Genomic DNA, 18,531 nt, shown 5'->3' with positions numbered 1-18,531 from the left:
AACAGACATTTATTGCTTATGGTTCTGAAGGCTGAGAAATCCAAGACCAAGGTGCCAGCAGATTCAGGGCTGGGGAGGGTAACTTCATGGACGGTACCTTTGTTGGGTCCTAAGGTGGTTGGGGAAAGTGGGCTACAAGCTCCCTCACACCTTTTTCCATAATGTTACTAATCCCTTCATGAGATCCCAGGAACCTAATTACCTCCAAAAACTTAACATTCCACCTCTTAACACCATCACTTTGGGTCTTTCTTCTTTCTTTCTTTCTTTCTTTCTTTCTTTCTTTCTTTCTTTCTTTCTTTCTTTCCACTGATGACAATTTATTATGTTTGCAGTATACAGACCAAATAGTAATTAGACCAGGATTATGTCTACATAAAAGTGGGCAATGATAGACACCATTCTGTGGGGAACATGTGCATTTACTCGTTTTAGTTGTTTGATCTGCTTATGTCATTCAATTTCTTTCTCCATATGCTCAATTTCCTTTTTATGATGATAGATCTCATCTTCATGATGTTTCTTCAAGGCTGCCAGTTGTTCCTTAGTCTTCTGTCAGAAGAACTGCTCCTCTTCAGCCTGCTCTGTCTTCGAGAAGGCCCTACTGGTGTCTCGGATCGAGCCGGAAGAACTCTCATGATCCTTGTCTGAGCTGAAGCCTTGGGTTTGCATGGCCCTCATTCCCAAATGCCAAGCTGCACCCCTCTTTCTTTCTCTCAAGACAGGGTCTCTAGGGGCCAGGGAGACAGCTCAGTAGAATCAGTGCTTGCCTGGCAAGCGCAGGGTCCTGAGTTCAATCCCTGGTACCGAAATAAATAAATAAATAAATAAATAAATAAATAAATAAATACATGTCTCTGTATAGCTCACACTGACCTCAAACTCACTGTGTACCTCAGGATGGGTTCAAACTCCCTGACATCCTTCTGTCTCAGTCTGCTGAGTGCTGAGATTAGAGGCATGTGCTGCTATCTCCAGCTCACGATAGGGGAGGACACACATTCAAAACATACCAGGGCAATTCTCCATTTCTCTTGGGTCCTAAATGATAATGGTTTCTGGAGCAGGAGGGAGTCTAACGTGCTCTCTTCTCCATAACCCTTTGCAGGCTCAGGCCAAGCTAGCAGTCCCTTGTGTGGGTGCCTGCAGTCTTGGGCCAGTGGAAAGTGCCAGGGGTATGGGTGTTTCCTGGTGGTGTGAGCCCACTGTGGGTGTGATGCACAAGGGAACTGAGTGCCAGAGAAGAGGGGCAACTGAGTGGGGCCTGGATGCAGGGTCTGAGATTGTGCCTCAGCAGGAGAGGTACGTGGTCAGGCCTGCAGTGCTCTGGGTCCCACCATCTGTCCAGATTTGCCTGCTCTCCATGTCTGGTGCCTCTCTGTGCTGAGTAGAAATGTCCCGCATCATCCAGGTGGCCCAGGCTGTGACCCATTCCCTGGACCCTAAAGAAGACCACAGGGCTGCGCCCTCAAGGCAGATATTTAGACCTAGAGAGAGGATGTAGCCCCTTTGCCCCAGCTATAGCATCCAAAGAATCATCAGGTTTGGCTCTGGAGCTTGCAGAAATTCAGGGTCCTCCTGGGAAGTTGGAACTGGGGCTAGGAGGAAGGGGGCCCTAGGCAGAGGCTGGAGAATACCCCTAAAGGGCACAGCCTGTGCCTACATTTCTGATAGCCATTCCTGACTTTCTAGACCCAAGAAGCCAAAGTTTCAGCAACCAGAAACCAGCTGAGGCAGAAGCCTTGTCCAAAGATGGGAGCAGAGTGGGCAGAGCAGGAGGGAAGCTAGATAAACCCCAAAGAAGGGGTCCTTGGGCAGAGATCAGAGCACAGTAGGGCCACTTGAAGCCTTGTCACCACTTTCTTAATCATTTTACTTATAAAATTCTTCCAGTTCTTCTAGCTGAGCAGTGTACAAGGTCAGTACTATAGTGGTGACATCTTGGGCCCCCAGTGTTGGTCTTAGGGCAGTCGAGGTCACCTGGAGGTTTTAAGCCATCCTGTTCTAAGTTTGGAATGCCCTAATCTTTGCCAGCTGTGTATTTTAATTTGTTCATCACACATGCTCATGGTCATAAAAATGGCCAATAGAAGAATGGGACCAAATTGTCCTTGTGGCTTTTATTACCTTGCTTCTCAGTTGTGGCACATGGCCAGCAGCACAGGCATGGGGAAGCTCTCTAGAAATGCAAGCTGTTATTTTTTTTTTAATCACCCTTTGTCATGGGAAAACATATGTGTATGATCTTTGGCCAATTAGAAATAAGAACTGGTTAAGTGTTCAGTCCTGCAAGACCTGGCATTTATGAACACTTCTTGTTGCCTTCCAGTTTTTGTTTTACAAAACCTGTAAACTCTTGAGCTCATATTTTTTTGTAATACTTGGTCAAGTGCAGTCATTCACACTACTGTTAGGTTTCCAGACTCTTCTCAAGCTTATTCTTACATGAATATCTTTCAAGTTATTGCAGGCAATAGTTTTACTAAGCATTCGTCAGCTACCTAATCAGTATATTTCCTTACTACCTTGCCTCGAATCCAATGTCACATATTTTGGGCTTTCTGTTATGGCAGAACTTCATTTTGAGTTCTTGTTTTCCAGTGAGCTAGCTTAAGCTAGTTAGGCCACAATAACAACAGCACACCCTGAGAGACACCAAACAAAGGTTGACCTCCTTCCTGTATGACACTTTAGACTTGGCTTTGTCCCTTATCTTCCCTTGGATCATTTCCCATTCTCAAGGAAGAAGGAAAAGAGAAATTGCAGAAACCTTAGTGGCTCTAAAAACTTTTGTTCACATGTAGCTTCTGCCTTTTCCTTCACATTCCATTTGAAAAGCTGATTACAAGGCCATGCCCAGTTTGGGGGACAGGAAAATGAATCCTGCAGGGAGGGCCACAGGTATTTTGGAAAAATAAGATGATCTACTAGTAGTGAATTTTCCTGATTTGATTATTTTGGCTGACTTATGTTAATACAAAATTGTTACATAAACGTAATCTATAGGGTAAGTATCTAAATTTGAATGTTAAATACTTTAGGGTAAAAGTAACAAGAATTTACACTATTTTTACCTATCCTATTTTTGGTCATATCATATGGGTTGCCATATAACATAAGCCCAATGGGAGTATGGTGGTCGATACATTGTGTCAACTTCAGAAGTTGGAAGCTTGGCTGGATAGGCTCGGAGGGCCCATTTTAGAGTGACTCAGCACAGAAGGGATATAAAAGGGAGTTGAAGAAGGATTCTGCGTGCCACTTCCTTGGAGGAGTTCTGGTCTTCACAGTCAGTGTGGAAGGAAGGGAGGGAGGCTTGCAAGAAGCCGCAGCTGTGTCTCCTCCCTTTGCTTTGCTGTTTTCTGCCACCATGAACTGCTACCCTTTGCAACGTGCTTCTCTTCCTTGGAGCCAACTGAGTATGGACTGAAACCTCCACTAACTGTGAGCTTAATAAACCTTTCCATTCTTAATTTTGTGTGTCAGGTATTTTGTCCCAGAAATGAGAGAAAGGTAACTGAGACAGGGAGGTTTTCTAATTTCTGAGAATGATTAGGAGGGTTTTGGCCAAGATCTGTGGGATGTCAATACCTTGTAATGGTGACCTGAGATTAAAAGTCTCATATAGAGCCTTGTAGACTCAAGAACCAAATAATGATTAGGCTTAGGTGGACAGGATTCATACTTATCAGACGCACAGAATTTACTGATTTTAAGGCCATTTGATTTACTTTTGCTAAACTATATGCTGGGAGGTGAGAAGAGAGGTTATCAGGACCCTTTCCTAGGACCACTGATGAAGGAATGAAACACAGACCATATATATATATTTTAGCTATACAGGGAAGTGGGATGGTCAAAGCCCAATAAAGGTCTAAGACCATGATGCTCTGTGTCCCTGGCCTTTATTAGGTGCATAGATTGATCGGGGGTGTGCTGGTGGCTATAGGAAGTGGTGGGGGTGATATAGGCAAGGGTCAAGAACTAAGCATTTGTGGAAAAGCACACAGGAACAGATCATGGTTAACTAGTAACCTGATTGTCTGCTAACTGACTGACTACTGAGCTAAAAGCAATTTGGACGAGTCAGTCTTCAGCTGTAGTGTTTCTTGCTTTGAGGTACCAGGACTTCATAGACCATTTGCTGGTTTCAGGCTTGGCCTTTGGCCTAGAGACTAGTTTCATCCCCCGTGCCAGTCACAAGCTTTTCCACAAGTCACTCTGGCATAGAACAGACTCTTGATTCAATTTATTTTTATGTCAATTTATTAATCCCTGCATGCCCTGCACCACATCAAGCTGGTCCTGAGTTTTTATAAATCTCAAATTATTCGATTGGGCTTTAGTAAAAAGTGTTAATTTTTTGGCAGTACCAGGGATCAAAATCAAGACCTTGCACTTGCCAGGCAGGCACTTATGGCACTGAGCTATATACCCAGCCCAAAAAGTATTAAAATTATAGTTCACAACTTTTACAAATTCTATAAGTACTGATACTTGTGCTTTTAAGAAGCATATTTATATGTTAATTCTAATTGATTCTATTAAACTCTCCTGACAAAGGAGGTAAAGGATTGCACTCATCTCAGCTACTTGAGTGGAGAGTATCTCTAGTTGATTATTCTCAGACACTGATTATGTTTCTTAGCAGCTTGATGTTGACAGGCATATAAGTGGTCACCACGTGGGATACCAAGTAGTAAGGATGACATGACCTAGGAACAGCTTAAAATACTTTGGAAATAAACCCATAGATGTCTGGGCAGTGGATAGCTGGGAAGTTTGGGAATCCCTCTGCACATACCTGAAGTGCTACTGAGATCCCTGTCCACTCTTCTTCACAGGCCATGACTCAGGTTCTCAAGGTAATAGGCATGTCTTCCGTTTCAGAGCTTGGTAACCTTCAATGATGTGGCTGTGGAATTCACCCCATGGGAGTGGGGCCAGCTGGGTCCTGCACAGACGCACCCATACAAGGAAGTGATGTTGGAGAACACTGGGGACCTGGCCTCTGGGTGAGCCCGAAGTCTGCCCATGAGGCTACCTTGAGTTCCTTCATGTTTAAAGCTAGGGGGTCTGGGGATATTAGCTGAGTTTTGCCTGGGATTCTGGAAACAGATAATTATGTTCTCTTTGGGGCCCATAGACAAGAGTATTTATTTGTGCTCCTAGTTCTAGCAAAAGACCTGCTTCTTACAGAGTCAAAACAGGAAGTTTCCTGATCCTGCTCATGATATTTCACAGTATTTCTTCTCTCCACCATGAAGATCAGTGTCTAAAGACTTGGCCTCCATCACACACAGCAGCAGTCCTTTTCTTTCTCTACCATCAGGGCTTCTAATATCCAAACCATACATGATCTGGCAGTGGGAGGATGGGCAAGAGCCCTGTGTCAGAGACAGAACTTGAAATGGGAACTCACCCAAGTGAGGGAGTGAGACGAAGCAACATGGTACCTAATAAGGCCAAGCTGGGGGCAAGAAGGTGTCCTGAGCCCTTGCCAGGGGCTTCTCTTGAGAATATGAGGCCGCTTAGTAGAAGCCTTCAACTAAAGTATTCTGAATTTTATACTTACTTTTTATATCAGAAGAGGAGACATTCATTTTCCTTTCCAGCATTTCCCCTTTTTTGGCACTGCCCACCCATGCTGGGGTTATTGTTGCCATGCAGCGTCACTGGATATCTCAGAGTTAAGGCTGGATGGATCAACAGCATTATATCAGTAGTGTTAAGGGAGGTAGTGGGGATCAAACTGAACTGTTAGCAGCCAAGAAACAGAAGGGAGAAAGGCCAGGACAGACAGAGATATTAGGAAGATAAAGGGGGAGACATTTTACTCTTGATTTAACTATAGTCAGCAGAAGAGGTCCCAGGAACAAGGACTACTCCTTACCAGTTATTGGTGGCATGTCTGTGATTTCTAGGTGGCTTGAGAGTTCCTGACAGCCTCCACTTCTTGCAGCAGAATTTCGGACTCCAAGCTTTCTTGACTGTTGTGGGTAGCCTGAGCTAACTGGAGGAGAAAGACGTTCTCTGCTGTTGTCCATCTCTGAGGCAGAACTCTAGCTTCAGCTCAGAGTTGAAGCTCAGGAAATAAGTGCTCACTTCCTGAAAGGAGAGGCTGGGCCTCAGCATAGGAGCCTGTCATATGGAATGGAAAGGGAATGTACTTATCTCTTGTGTGTTGATACTCTCGTGGTCTTTTTTCCTTCCTGATTGAGATCAGGGTTATGAATCTAAATTTAGTCTCATGATCAGTATCTGTTCATTTACAGTAGTCCAAAGCATGGCTGTGTTTTAGGATGTCCTAGAAAGATTTTTCAGATATTTAGACTCCCATGAACCATACAGGATCTGTTAACTCTGAATCTGTCTGAGGACCATTTAGGGTTCCTGGTGGGGCACGTCCAATCATTTCCCTATTTAGAAGTATCATTAATATGTTTTATGTTGTTGAAATGAGTTACCATGAACATAGCAGCTTTAAACAACACCAGTACATTATCTCCCAATGTGGAGGTGGGAAATCTGGCATGGGTCTCATTTAGCTGTATCTATGTGGTCCATGAGGATATATTCCTCTTTTCTGCCTAGGAGAGAACCTATTTCCTGTTCATTCAGGTTGCTGGCAAAACTCCCCTTGTAGTTGTTAATCCAAGGCTCTTGTTTCCTTATTGGCTATAAAGTGAGGGGTGTGCCCCCCCCAGACTGCCATATTCCTTGGCTCAGGATGTCCACTGTATCTCTGCCCACACATCAAATGTTATCTGATATTAACAATGTATGTGGTTACACTAGGGCTGTATGATTAATGTAGGATAATCTTCCTATCTCAAGATCTATCCTTCATCACAGCTGAAAAGTCCCTTTTGCTTTGTAAGGTAACCTATCAGTAGGTTCTTAGGATCAGGACATGGAGAATTACTCCGCCTACCACAGTTCTACACAGTTAATAGGACACACATACACATGTGAATATAATACAGAACAATATGTGTTTTGGACTGAGGTGCTGGGAGATGAGGTGGAAGACATGAGCTTGTTCCTAAAAGATGTGCAGAATTTTAGAAAGAGAGACGGTGAGTATGGAGGTGTCGGGTGAAGGGAGTATGCTAAAGAAGACAGGATCCTTGGTTAAAAACTGAGGGCGGGGGTGAGATGCAGGAGTTATCCAGAGCTAATGGAGAGTCCTTAGGGGAGAAAAACAGGGAAAGGGACATTTAGGAAGATGAAAATGATGTGGAGTGCTGACAGAGAGAGAGAGAGAGAGAGAGAGAGAGAGAGAGAGAGAGAGAGAGAGAGAAATATAGAGACTCCTTCCTGAAGCTTGTCTCGGTCTGGGAAATTTATATTTGTAATTTCATGGATAAGTTATTGAAATCCCATCAAGTTAATTCAATCTACTACTTCCAGTGCAACCCACAGTGAGAATAAAGACACTAGAGCATGCTTATAGTTATGGAGAGCCAAAGGGGCCTAAGTCCAACCATAGTGTTGGCTATCCAGAACAAAGGCTTCAGTCCAGGGCCAAACATGGGTTTTATTCAGTCATGAAGAGGACTGGCTTGAGGATGAGTGACTGAGAATGACAAGAAGTAGATGAATGCTGTGAGCTGGATTAGTTAGGAGGCCTGTACTTACCTCTGCAATATGCAGAGAATAATCTGCATTATACAATTGAGATAGTTTCCAGTGTTCTGAGATCACAGCCTCTATCTTGAGGTTCAATCCCAGCTGACAACATGGACCATTAGCTCGTCCTCCCATCTTGACCCAGCTCATATTAAAGAGTAGCAGGTGAGGGTTACCAAGGAAACATGCATGCCATCTTCAAAGACTACCACCAGCACCTTGCCTAGACAAATACGCATTGCTTAAAGCCAATTGAAGGGATAAAAAAGTCCTAGTCAGCTCTGTACATATCACTACATAAAAATAGGGTCAGGCATGACCAAAATGGAGACAACTGTTCTTCTTCCAAGGAGAGTTGCCCAGGTGGTCCTCTACAATAACTAGAAGTCTGTCACATTTATCTCGATCTAAAGAAATTGTGGAGACATAGTCTGTACCTAGGTGACTCACCACCATATGCTTATATATTCTCTTTTATCTTCATCATTATACCTAGTCTACTTCCCTTGCTATACTTCCTATCTTCCTGTCATCCATACAGCCATTTGACTTCCCTAGTATGCTAGAATCCACAGCTCTCTCAGTTTTGTTTTGGTTTGGTTTTTGGTATTTTTAGACTATACAGTTTCAATATATAGTTCAGGCTGACCTTGAACTCACACTGTAGCCCAGACTATTCTGGAACTCAAAGTAATCCTCCTGCCTCAGTTTCCTGAGTTCTGGGATTATAGGATGTGCCACCACACCTGGATGCTCAGGTTTTCTTAACCACCAATCACTTGTTCATCATTTATTCTTCCTTTGTTGTTCAGTTTTTATTTTTTTATTGCTGCATGTCATACTAGTGATCATATTCCTTGTGAGGTGACATAAATACCTAACATACCTCACTTCTTTTTAAAATTCTCTTCACCTCCTCTTATTTATTACATATTCTTGAAACTTTAAAAAGCAACTTTGACACAGCCATGCTTGAAAGATCTACATACCCTTTCTGGATGTCATTTTAAAGCTTAATTATATTATTTATTTCTTTTTGGCACATGGAACAGGTTACACTAAGAATGCCTTTTCTCTTATAGACTGGAAAAGAAGACTTAAAGCAAAGGAATCATGATCAAGTCAAAGAATTTTGAAAGAATTATCCCAAGGGCTGGCCGAATAGCTCAGCAGATTAAAGGACCTGCAAGCAGACACAGGGGCTGGAGGTTTGATCCCTGGACCTGCTGTGCTGGACCTGCCTCTGGGGGTACACTGAGATGGCAATTGAGAGTGGGTGTGGTGGTGCATGCCTGTAATCCCAGCTCTTGGGAGGCTGTAAACAGGAGAATTACTATGAGCCTGAACTAGTAGTGAGACCCTGAGTACCCTGTAGACCCTTCCCTAAAATACAAAAAAATACAAAAAAACCCAAAAAAGAATTATTCCAGAAAGCATCAGTGAAAAAACACATTAAAGATGTCCTGTGGTCCTCCACACTGAACACAACCTGTGGTAGTGATGATTCTAGGTCAGAGATGCAACAGATAATACAGAGACACTGGAAAGAAACCTCAGTCACTCACAAATCCACCACCCCTAGGAAAGATCATGAATGCAATGAATTTTGAAATTTAGGCTGTAGACTCGTCCTTACATCTAAACTTAACCAGCACAGTATTCCCACAGGAGAAAAATTATATAAACAAGATGCAGAATTCAAACAAACTTCAGTTAGAGGAAACTCTCAGAGAACCCACCCTGGGAAGAAATCTTGTACTTGTAATGAATATGGGAAAGCCTTTCACTTTCATGCAGAACTAAGACACTATCAGAGATATCACAACGGAGAAAAGCCCAATGAAAGCACTGAATGTGAGAGCCTTTGGCCATATTTTATCCCTTCTAAAAAATCAGAGAACTCACACTGGATAAAAGACCTATGAGTGTAGTGAATGTGGGATAGTATTCAGCCAGAGTTCATCTCTTGTTCTACATTATAGATTTCATACTGGAAAGAAATCCTACAAATGTAAGGGACATGGACATACCTTTGGTCATATTTCATTCCTTATTAAACACCAGAGAACTCATACTGGAGAAAAGCCCTATGAATGTAGGGAATGTGAGAGAATCTTAAGCCAGAGTTCATCTCATAGTACCTTACAGATTTCATACTGGAGAGAAACCCTACAAATGTAATGAATGTGGAAGGGTCTTTGCTCATACTGCATCCTTTATTAAACAACAAAAAAATCATGCTGGGCTGGGGAGATGGCTCAGTGGAATAAGTCCTTCCCTGGCAAGTGCAAGGGCCTGAGTTCAATCCCCGGTTCTGAAAAAAAAAAAAAAAAATCATGCTGGGAAAAAGACTCTGAATTCAGCAGATACAGGAAAGCTTTCAGCTGGAGCACACACATCAAACCTCAAAGATTTATACTGGTGAAAGAATCTGAAGTGTGCAGCATATGGGCAGACTTTTGATAGGAAGACACATCTTATTTAATGTCAGATACTAAAGAGATAACCTTATTACTAAACACAGGAGAATTCATACCAGTGAGAAACCTGGTGAATATAATAGTCATGGAAAACTTTCAGCTGGAAGACACATGGTATCCAAAATCAGACACTTTACAGTGGGGGAAAGCCTTAGCAATGTAATTACTGAGGTGTAGTCTTTTGTCACACACTGTTTCTTGAAGAAAAATGAATCATTTAACTCACCTTGGACAGGAATTCTGAAATGTGGTCAAGTATGAAATAACCCTCAATGTTGTAGTTTGGTTTTTTTTCAAGTGGAACAATATAATACAGGACACATATTTTACAAGATTATTTTATAATTAATCAGCCTCAGAATCATATAACAAGAATGCAGGAAATCTGTCCACACACTAAAGACCAAAGAATCTAGCTGAGGGCCCGGATCTTAATATGCTGCATGAGTCCAACTGAAAACCTAGAGTTCATAACAGTGCCTCTCACAAATCCAATTGGAGGCCTAGAGCCCACAACATCTCATGCAGGCCCATTGCATGGATCTGCACTGGAAAGGCCCAAAGGCCAGTGGTGAAAGCTAGAAAGTCTATGCCACCAAGATGAATGGTCTGTGCTAGCAAGCTCAGTGATCTGAACTGGACCCAGGAAGCAACATTCAAGGTAAGAACCAGAGCCCCCCACAAAAGTTCCATAGCCATCCTCAGCAATAGTGAAGTCCCAAGCTCCTCTAGCAACAAGGAAAGCTGAGCTCCCATCAGGAAAGCTTCTGCAAGAGACTGAGCAGTACACCATCTTCTCTGGAGTCAGGAAGTGAGACTCAAGAGGAGGGCTATAGCTCCCTGAAAATGAACTGTAGCCATTCTCAGTGACAATGAGGTCCCAAGATCCTCCTCTAACAGGAACAGCCAAGTTTATCAGAAAAGTCAGCATGACAAGGCCCTCCAGCAGAATAGTCCAAGAGAACCAGTAGCTTCCAACAGCTCCAACAGTCTCTCCAAACAACATCCCTAACAGCCTCTGAACAGGTTCTCTAGTTCTGCGTCTTATGCTGCTAGCAACAATCCTCAAGTGGGCCTGCTACATCCAGTATAATGCTAGTTCAATTCAGCTAGGTGTTACAAGATGACCACCAGTTAGCAATCTACTACACTCAGTAATACTTCTTCCTTTAATGAGCAGCAAGAGCACATACTTTTTGTGCATGTGGAGAAGCCTTTGTGAATGTTCTACTCTTGCACAGAAATTATACTAGAGAAACTCTTCAGATTTGGTAAAGTTGGGAAGACCCAGTAGTGTAGCTTAGGCCTTAGAAACCTTCCCTTCAAAGAGAAACCCTAGGCACTTGAATGTCAGTAAAGTTCCTTCTAGACTTGAGATTCATAAAATTGGAGCTGAAAGGAAGCTGAGAAGTCACCTGTGCTGGTGATGTTCTATTCAATGGGGCCATCTGTATACTTGCGCTGTGCTCTGCCTCCACATTCTGTTACTCCTTGGGACAAAGTGGTACTGATGGGTGATAAGGATGGAAGCTGAGCACGGTGGATATTCACAGCAATCAAGGCCAAATTAACATATATGTGTGTGTGTAAAATAGATACGTAAAATATGTATAAAATATATATATATATATATATATGTAAAATACCTCAGTTTGTAAGCATAATTCATTCTGGAAACATGCTTATAATCCAAAGCACTTGTATATGAAAGCAGATTTCCCCATAAGAAGTAAAGGACACCCAGATGACTCATTCCACAACCCAAAGATATTCATATAAAAATGATAACAATACTGTAGTATAACATAAAATAAAATACAAAATACAAAGAAAAACAAATTAACCCACTCTTACCTTTGAAACCTTCTTGGCTGTGAGACAAGAGGGGCGAGTTATGGTGTAGGATGACTAACAAAATCACTGCTGTCACCTCAACAGTGTTTCTTTTTTGCAACTTTAACAAGGAACCTATTCAATGACATTTATTTTTGCCTCCTTTTGAGGATTTTGCGGAAATGTGGTGGTGTTAAACCAACAAACTGTCAAGCCATTGCTTGCACTGCTCCAACTTTATCTGGATGCTGCATTTCTAAAACTATTTTGCATTGTTTCCTACATTTTACACACATGCTTAGTCTCATTTAAAGTGAGGGAGTCCTCTGCCTTTTCTCCTCCCCTGCAGGTAAGATCTCATCTATGACCTCTTGCTGTTGGGAGACAATCACCACAGAGGGAGGGAGAAACACTGCCTCTGTTGTGATCATAGGATGTTCAGCATCACACACTATTCATTACAAGATATCACTTATCAAGTTAAGCTTTTCTAGAAACACTTGCTCATTCTGAAGAACACTTGAACAAGTGACTTGCAATCTAAGGTTTTACTGGTTGGGGGTGCTTTTTTAAGTTGTAGGAACTGAACCCAGGGCTTCATGCACACTAGACAATGCTCTACCAGTGCGCTAGCCCCCCAGGCCCCTCAACTACATGTTAGAGCTGTGGGAAGTAATTATTATGAAGTGTCAAGCCCTGGCCTACTGACCTGTGTGGGCTGGGGCAGCTCATCTTACCATGGAGAGATATAGCTACCATGGATTGAGAAAAAGGCTTTCTGCACACACTTCTTTCCCTGTGGCATGCTTCTTTTCCTATATAAGACCTAATAAAGTGGTCTTATATGGGTAAAAAGCAACTTTCATGACATCTTTTTTTTTTTCTTCAGTACTGGGGATTGAACTCAAGACCTTGCGCTTGCCAGGCAAGTGCTTATTCTACTGAACTATCTCCCTGACCCTCATGACATCTTTATGCCAGTAGATTTGGAATTTTTGAAATGATGTGAAACTTAAGATCATTGAAATAGTAATAAATAAATTAATTAATAAAAGTCAAAACCTCAAAAACATCTTAAATGGGAAAAATGCAGGTGCCAGAAAAGATACAAGGTTCAATTCATAGAAAACATCCAGAAAAAAAAGAAATTTTAAGAGACAAAGTAGATTAGTGGTATCCTGGGAGTGGGAAGAATGACCTCTTCCTGGGGTGACAGGAATGTTATAAAACTGGATTACAATGATTAAACAATTTGATAAATGTATAAAAAAATCACCAAATCCTGAAATTAACATGGGTGAATTTAGTGGTATTTAAATTATTCCTCAATAAACCTTTTAAAATAATCAAATATGTAGACATAACAACTGGTGGCCCAATTTCCACTCTTGTCCTTTACTTCAAGCCGTCATTCATCTTTTTTAACTGTCTTAAGTTCTTTCCTTGTTGCTGAAACAAAATACCTGACACCCAGAGTTATAGGAGGAAGGTTTTTTTTTTTTTTAATTTTTTTTTAGGAGGAAGGTTTATTTGGCTCAGTTTGTAGAATTTTCCGTTCATAACCAGCTGGATCCAAAGCAGGATGGCATGGCAAATGGGTATCACAAGAGGCGAGTTCATGCCAGGCAGAAGACAGCAAAAACAGCAAGCAATGAGTGGCAAGCAACATTATGTTTTCTATTTTATCCAGGCAGCTGGCATTAAGGGTAGCTCACACCCCTAACCCCAGCATCGCACCGTGAATTCCAGCCTCACATCCCTGATCCCAGCATCACAGACTATAACTAGCCACTGTGAAAAGTCCCAGCTCTGACCATATGAAGCTTTGAGGGGACAACTAGATGTAAGCTATAACTTTTTCTGTAGTAATTAATCCTAAACAAACTACTGTGTATGCCTCTTTTATGGATTTTATTTATTTATTTTTTAACCAGGGACCAAACTCAGGACCTTGTGCTTCCCAGGCAGTCACTTAGGCTGCTGAGCTACATTCCTGGCCCGTCATGGTAGGTCTGCAACTTAGGTGAAGAAACCATAACTAGGAGCTGGGATGGACCATGGGAGACTGGCTAATAAGCCCAATAAAGATAAGCTTTTACCAGGATATCAGAGCCTTGGCACTGGACCACTGATTTCCTGCTCAGAGGTACAGCAGAATAAAACACGGACAAAATATACGTGCTATACAAAGGGCACCATGATGGTGAAAGCCCAGTGAAGGGCTAGGACACTTGGTCTTTATTAGGTGCACAGCATGATTGGGGGTGTGCTGATGGACTGTGGGAAGCAGCAGGGGTAAACTACCGGCACTGATTTTCTGCTAACTGCAGCTACTGAGCTAGATGGAATTAGTAAGAGCCAAGACCTCAGCTGCCATGTTGTGCTTTGAGGCCCCAGAACTTCACAGATTGCTAGCCTTGGTTCTGGCCATTGGCTTAAAGATTAATTAGTCCTTAAACCAGCTAGAGGTCTCACAAGTCATGTAGGCCTAGGTCAGATTCTCAATTTATTGTTGGCCCAATTTATTAATTATTGCTTGCTCTGTACTGCATCAAGCTGGTCCTCAGCACCAGGACAGCCCTTCATTTAAAGTCCAGACAAGGAATGTGAGCCCAGAATTCAAAGAATAGCTCAATGCAAGTCCATGCTGTGTCTTAAGAGCTAGTCACAGCAGAGGGCAGTAGGCAGGAAGGTGTGCAGGAGGCATCAGGTCAGGATTCCAGTCTTGGAGCTGAGAAAGCAGATGTGTCTCTTACCAGGCAGGCAAGGTTCATAGGGGCAGGAATAGAAAATGGATAGCTTCATTTGCTCCTCCTTTTTTCCCCAGTGCTATTCTCTAACATTTACCCGTCACTTCCTGCATGGATGCTTACAGTTTTGTGACCAGTCTTTGGCCGGAACCTGGCCCTTCCTTTGTGTATTCCTGCCATGTTACCCATGTAATCATTTGAAATCCACTGTCGAGGCCCCCTCAGAAATACCCCACACTGCCGCTAAGACAAACCCTGCTCTTGTGGCATTTTAATGCTCTCTTTGGTTTGCCCTGGCCTCCTGCTGTTCTGGGGAAGTCTAAAGGAACACACCGCCTCCTTGTTATGCCCCACACATTGCTCCGCACTCCCCAGCCTGCACACATTTCCTTAAGCGGCCCTATGAGTTTGTTTTAGTTGATACATTGTGTCAACTTGGCTGAATCAGTTCAGGCAGATCTCAGCGTGGGGGCCTAGCCCTGCAGGTGGGCAGGGCCCAGGAACTGAGAAAGGCAGGAAGCCGCCCTGCCTGGTTTCCTGCCATCCCTTCTCGCTTCCTTGGAGAAGTCTCAGTCTTCGAGGAGCTTGATCTTTGCGGCTGGCCGCGCCACCGATCTTCACTGCTCTTTGAACTGCTAAATGAACTGCTGTTTGCCTTGGAGCCAGCGGAATATGGACTGAACCCTCCAGTAACTCTGTTCTAAATAAACCTTTCCTTCCTTCATTTTGAGTGTCAGGTATTTGTCCCAGCAACAAGTAAAAAGTAATTAAGACAGAGCTCAACTGCGGACTCAACCTCCCTAGAGCTGACACCATCCGTTTGCTCCCTGAACACACACCCTTCTTGGGAAGGGTTCGGTGAACCCTGGTGCAAAGGTATCTCTTCCCCATATGTAATGACAAGAATGTTTCTTTGCATTTTATAAATGGAGGGTATTTGGACTTGTGATAATTCATCACTGTCTTGATCTATTTAAGTACATTTTTCTTCATCATCTCATCAGTTTCTTGTTCAGATTACCAGCTGAGCTGCTGCACTTCCTGTGTTGCTTCCTCTGAGAAGCGAGCACAGCAGGTAAGCATAAACCATATATTAATTTGGAAAATAACTGATATTGTCCAGGTTTTCTTAATATACAACTTCCGACTTCATATTTTTTATTAAAGGAAGGGTTATCCTTCTAGAAAACTACCAATTAGACTTTTTTAGAAAATTATATATATATATATATATATATATTTTTTTTTTTTTTTTTTTTTTTTTTTTTTTTTTTTTTTTTTTTTTTTTTTTTTCGCAACTGGGGATTGAACTCAGGCCGTTGCGCTTGCCAGGGAAGTGCTTATTTTACTGAGCCATCTCCTTGGCCCTAATAATAGCTCATCCTTCCCCACCCTCCCCCCAGCCAGGGATTGAACTCAGGCCTTTGCGCTTACCAAAGAAGCGCTTATTCCACTGAGCTATCTCCCCAACCCCAGAAAATTGCATTGTTGCTTGTCATAGTTATTTTTCAAAATTAAATATGGGGGATTAGCACTGTTCTATTCTTTAGGGCAAGTTGGTGTGTGGATATACATAGATGTTCAGTGCTTTGTAATTTTGCAGCACCATAATGGTATCTGAAAAACAAAAGACAGAGGAGATTTGGGAGCATCCCCGGTACAAAGCTGCTGTGGTTGCTCGTGAATACTTTCCTCTGCTGACCACTGATCCATGCCAAGGCACAAAGTACTGTAACCAGTGACATTTACCTGAGCTTTGGGGTCCAGAATTTGGTTTAGGGGTCTGCATTACACAGGCATGATGGATTGGATCACTGACCACACTGCTGACCTCCATCTCAGCTCCCTTCTTCCTTAGAGCTGAAGGTCATCACAGGGCTCAAAGCCCCAATCCTCTAATCACTTTGAATCTTGCACAGCCAGCTACCATCTTGTTATTAGCATAAACTCTCAGGCATTGCCCACTCCCATTGCTCAGAAATTCCAAGGAACCAGGGACAAAGGCCAGCCAAGTTCTTTAGTATACAAGCTAACACCTTCAAACAAATTAACAGGGAGCCATTTCTTCAATTATTACTTAAATATGTCACAGATATTAAGACCATACATAATTCATGGATTCCACAATTAACAACTGCAACATTTCACTTCTGCTTATAGACCACTGGCAAAAACTTAAGTCACAGGGTTGTGATTAATGGCTTGAAATTGTTTTTGTTCTGGGCGGCAACGGGTACACAGCATGATTGGGGTGTGCTGGTGGTCACCCCAATGTGGGGATTCTGTTATCAAGGACACAGAGCAGTATCTGGACACTGACAGATGACCAGAAATCTGTGCCAGGAGCCTGCAGCCTTAAGAGGGGTAGGGTCATATCTATGACTTTCTCCAGGTCTTGGCTTTTTCCTCTTGAAGATGAAGGGCTTTATACTTGTAAAGATAAAAACCACCCAAATAAGAACAATCAGTGGCTATTTACTCAGAGACTTCTATAACAAAGCTATTGGTTGCCATCACCTTTGGCAGGTACCCAAACACGTAGATAGTGAGAAAACTTTATAATGGGAAAAATGGAGTGTCAAACATGCTCTGCTTAGAAGTTGTTGGCATATAAAAGCTGGGATGAGCTAACTAGAAGCAGCAGTAATCTATTTATCTATTTATCTATCCATCCATCCATCCATCCATCCATGCATCCACCTACCTACCTAGTATCTTTTTCTCCAAAGCCCCTGAGTTCATATGTGGGACTTTCTGGAGATGACTGGGTCATGGAGGCGTGATAACTTTTCAGCGGATTAGCCCATAGGTGAGTTTACACCTAAATAATGACATCGGAAGTTGCAGGCTGGTTGGAGGTTGGCGAATTGGGGCATGGCCTTGGAGCCAGCCAACTGCAAGTGAAACCTCTACAAACTGTGAAACTAAAAGTACCTACCTCCTTTAGGTACTGTGTCCCAGTGACAAGTAAAGTAACTAAGATATATAATTTCTTTCAGATCATTACTTTTATTAGTACATGTTTGCAGTACATAATGGGTACACTCACAGTAAGGAGTTGGTACGTGTACATACACGTCTTAATTCTTTTTTTGTTTCCCCTTCACCATAGCACCAGCAATAAACTAGATGGCAAAATAAAACTGTTAGGATCGGCACAAAAGCACAAAGGACAAACTACCACTCACTGAAAGTAGGATTTGTATTTTTAATCTGGAACAGTATGGGACTTAAAAGGTGCTTTTGTTTAAAAAAAAAAAAAAAAAAAAGTGACTCTTCACTTGGCCTACAGATGCCTAATGGGTCACTTAAAAAAGGACAATGTTTGACATCTTGCCCTTCATTTTGTATCCATCTCTTTTATCGCTTTAGAACTTTGGTTCAGATCCCTGTTCGGCTCTGCGTATTAGTCATTTAAGGAGTGCCTAAACTGGTAATGCAAGGTTTCTTACCTTAACCTACCTCATCCCCCTTCAAGACCGACAACGCCAAGACAAGTGATCTACAGGCACATTCATCTGCCGGCTTTTACAATGCCCTGCTCACGGGCCCCTGGAATGGGCGTCTAGAAGTCTCCAGTCACGGCCCCAAACCTGTGGTCACCTGGCTCCACAGAACTATACTGAACCCTCTGCACCTGAAGCAGCATCGATCATCCCATGGGAAGCAGACTGCTCCCAGAAGCAATAAGGACTTCTCTGGGGCCGCCGCCTTTTAGAACCAGAACTGAAATAACAGACAGACCCCAGCTTATCGCGCCGACTCCACAAAGGCTTGCCTTTTCTTTTGTTCACTGGTCAATCTGATATTCTCCATCAAAGCGGAGTCTTCGGGCA

General features: G+C 42.6%; 1 protein-coding gene across 1 annotated transcript; it reads left to right on the top strand.

The window, feature by feature from the left end:
* The first annotated feature begins 1,393 nt into the window (after positions 1–1,393).
* On the top strand, positions 1,394–18,413 carry Znf514 (zinc finger protein 514). The gene is given in 8 exon segments (XM_012515160.1): positions 1,394–1,411; positions 4,891–5,015; positions 5,368–5,426; positions 8,715–8,765; positions 9,043–9,487; positions 9,489–9,761; positions 9,763–9,841; positions 18,174–18,413. Coding segments are annotated over 8 exon segments (1,290 nt in total).
* Positions 18,414–18,531: the final 118 nt, after the last annotated feature.

This window comes from Octodon degus, unplaced genomic scaffold (assembly GCF_000260255.1).
Source record: "Octodon degus isolate 3935 unplaced genomic scaffold, OctDeg1.0 scaffold00052, whole genome shotgun sequence".
NCBI classification, from domain to species: domain Eukaryota; kingdom Metazoa; phylum Chordata; class Mammalia; order Rodentia; family Octodontidae; genus Octodon; species Octodon degus.
This window is presented reverse-complemented; position numbering and strand designations above follow the sequence as displayed.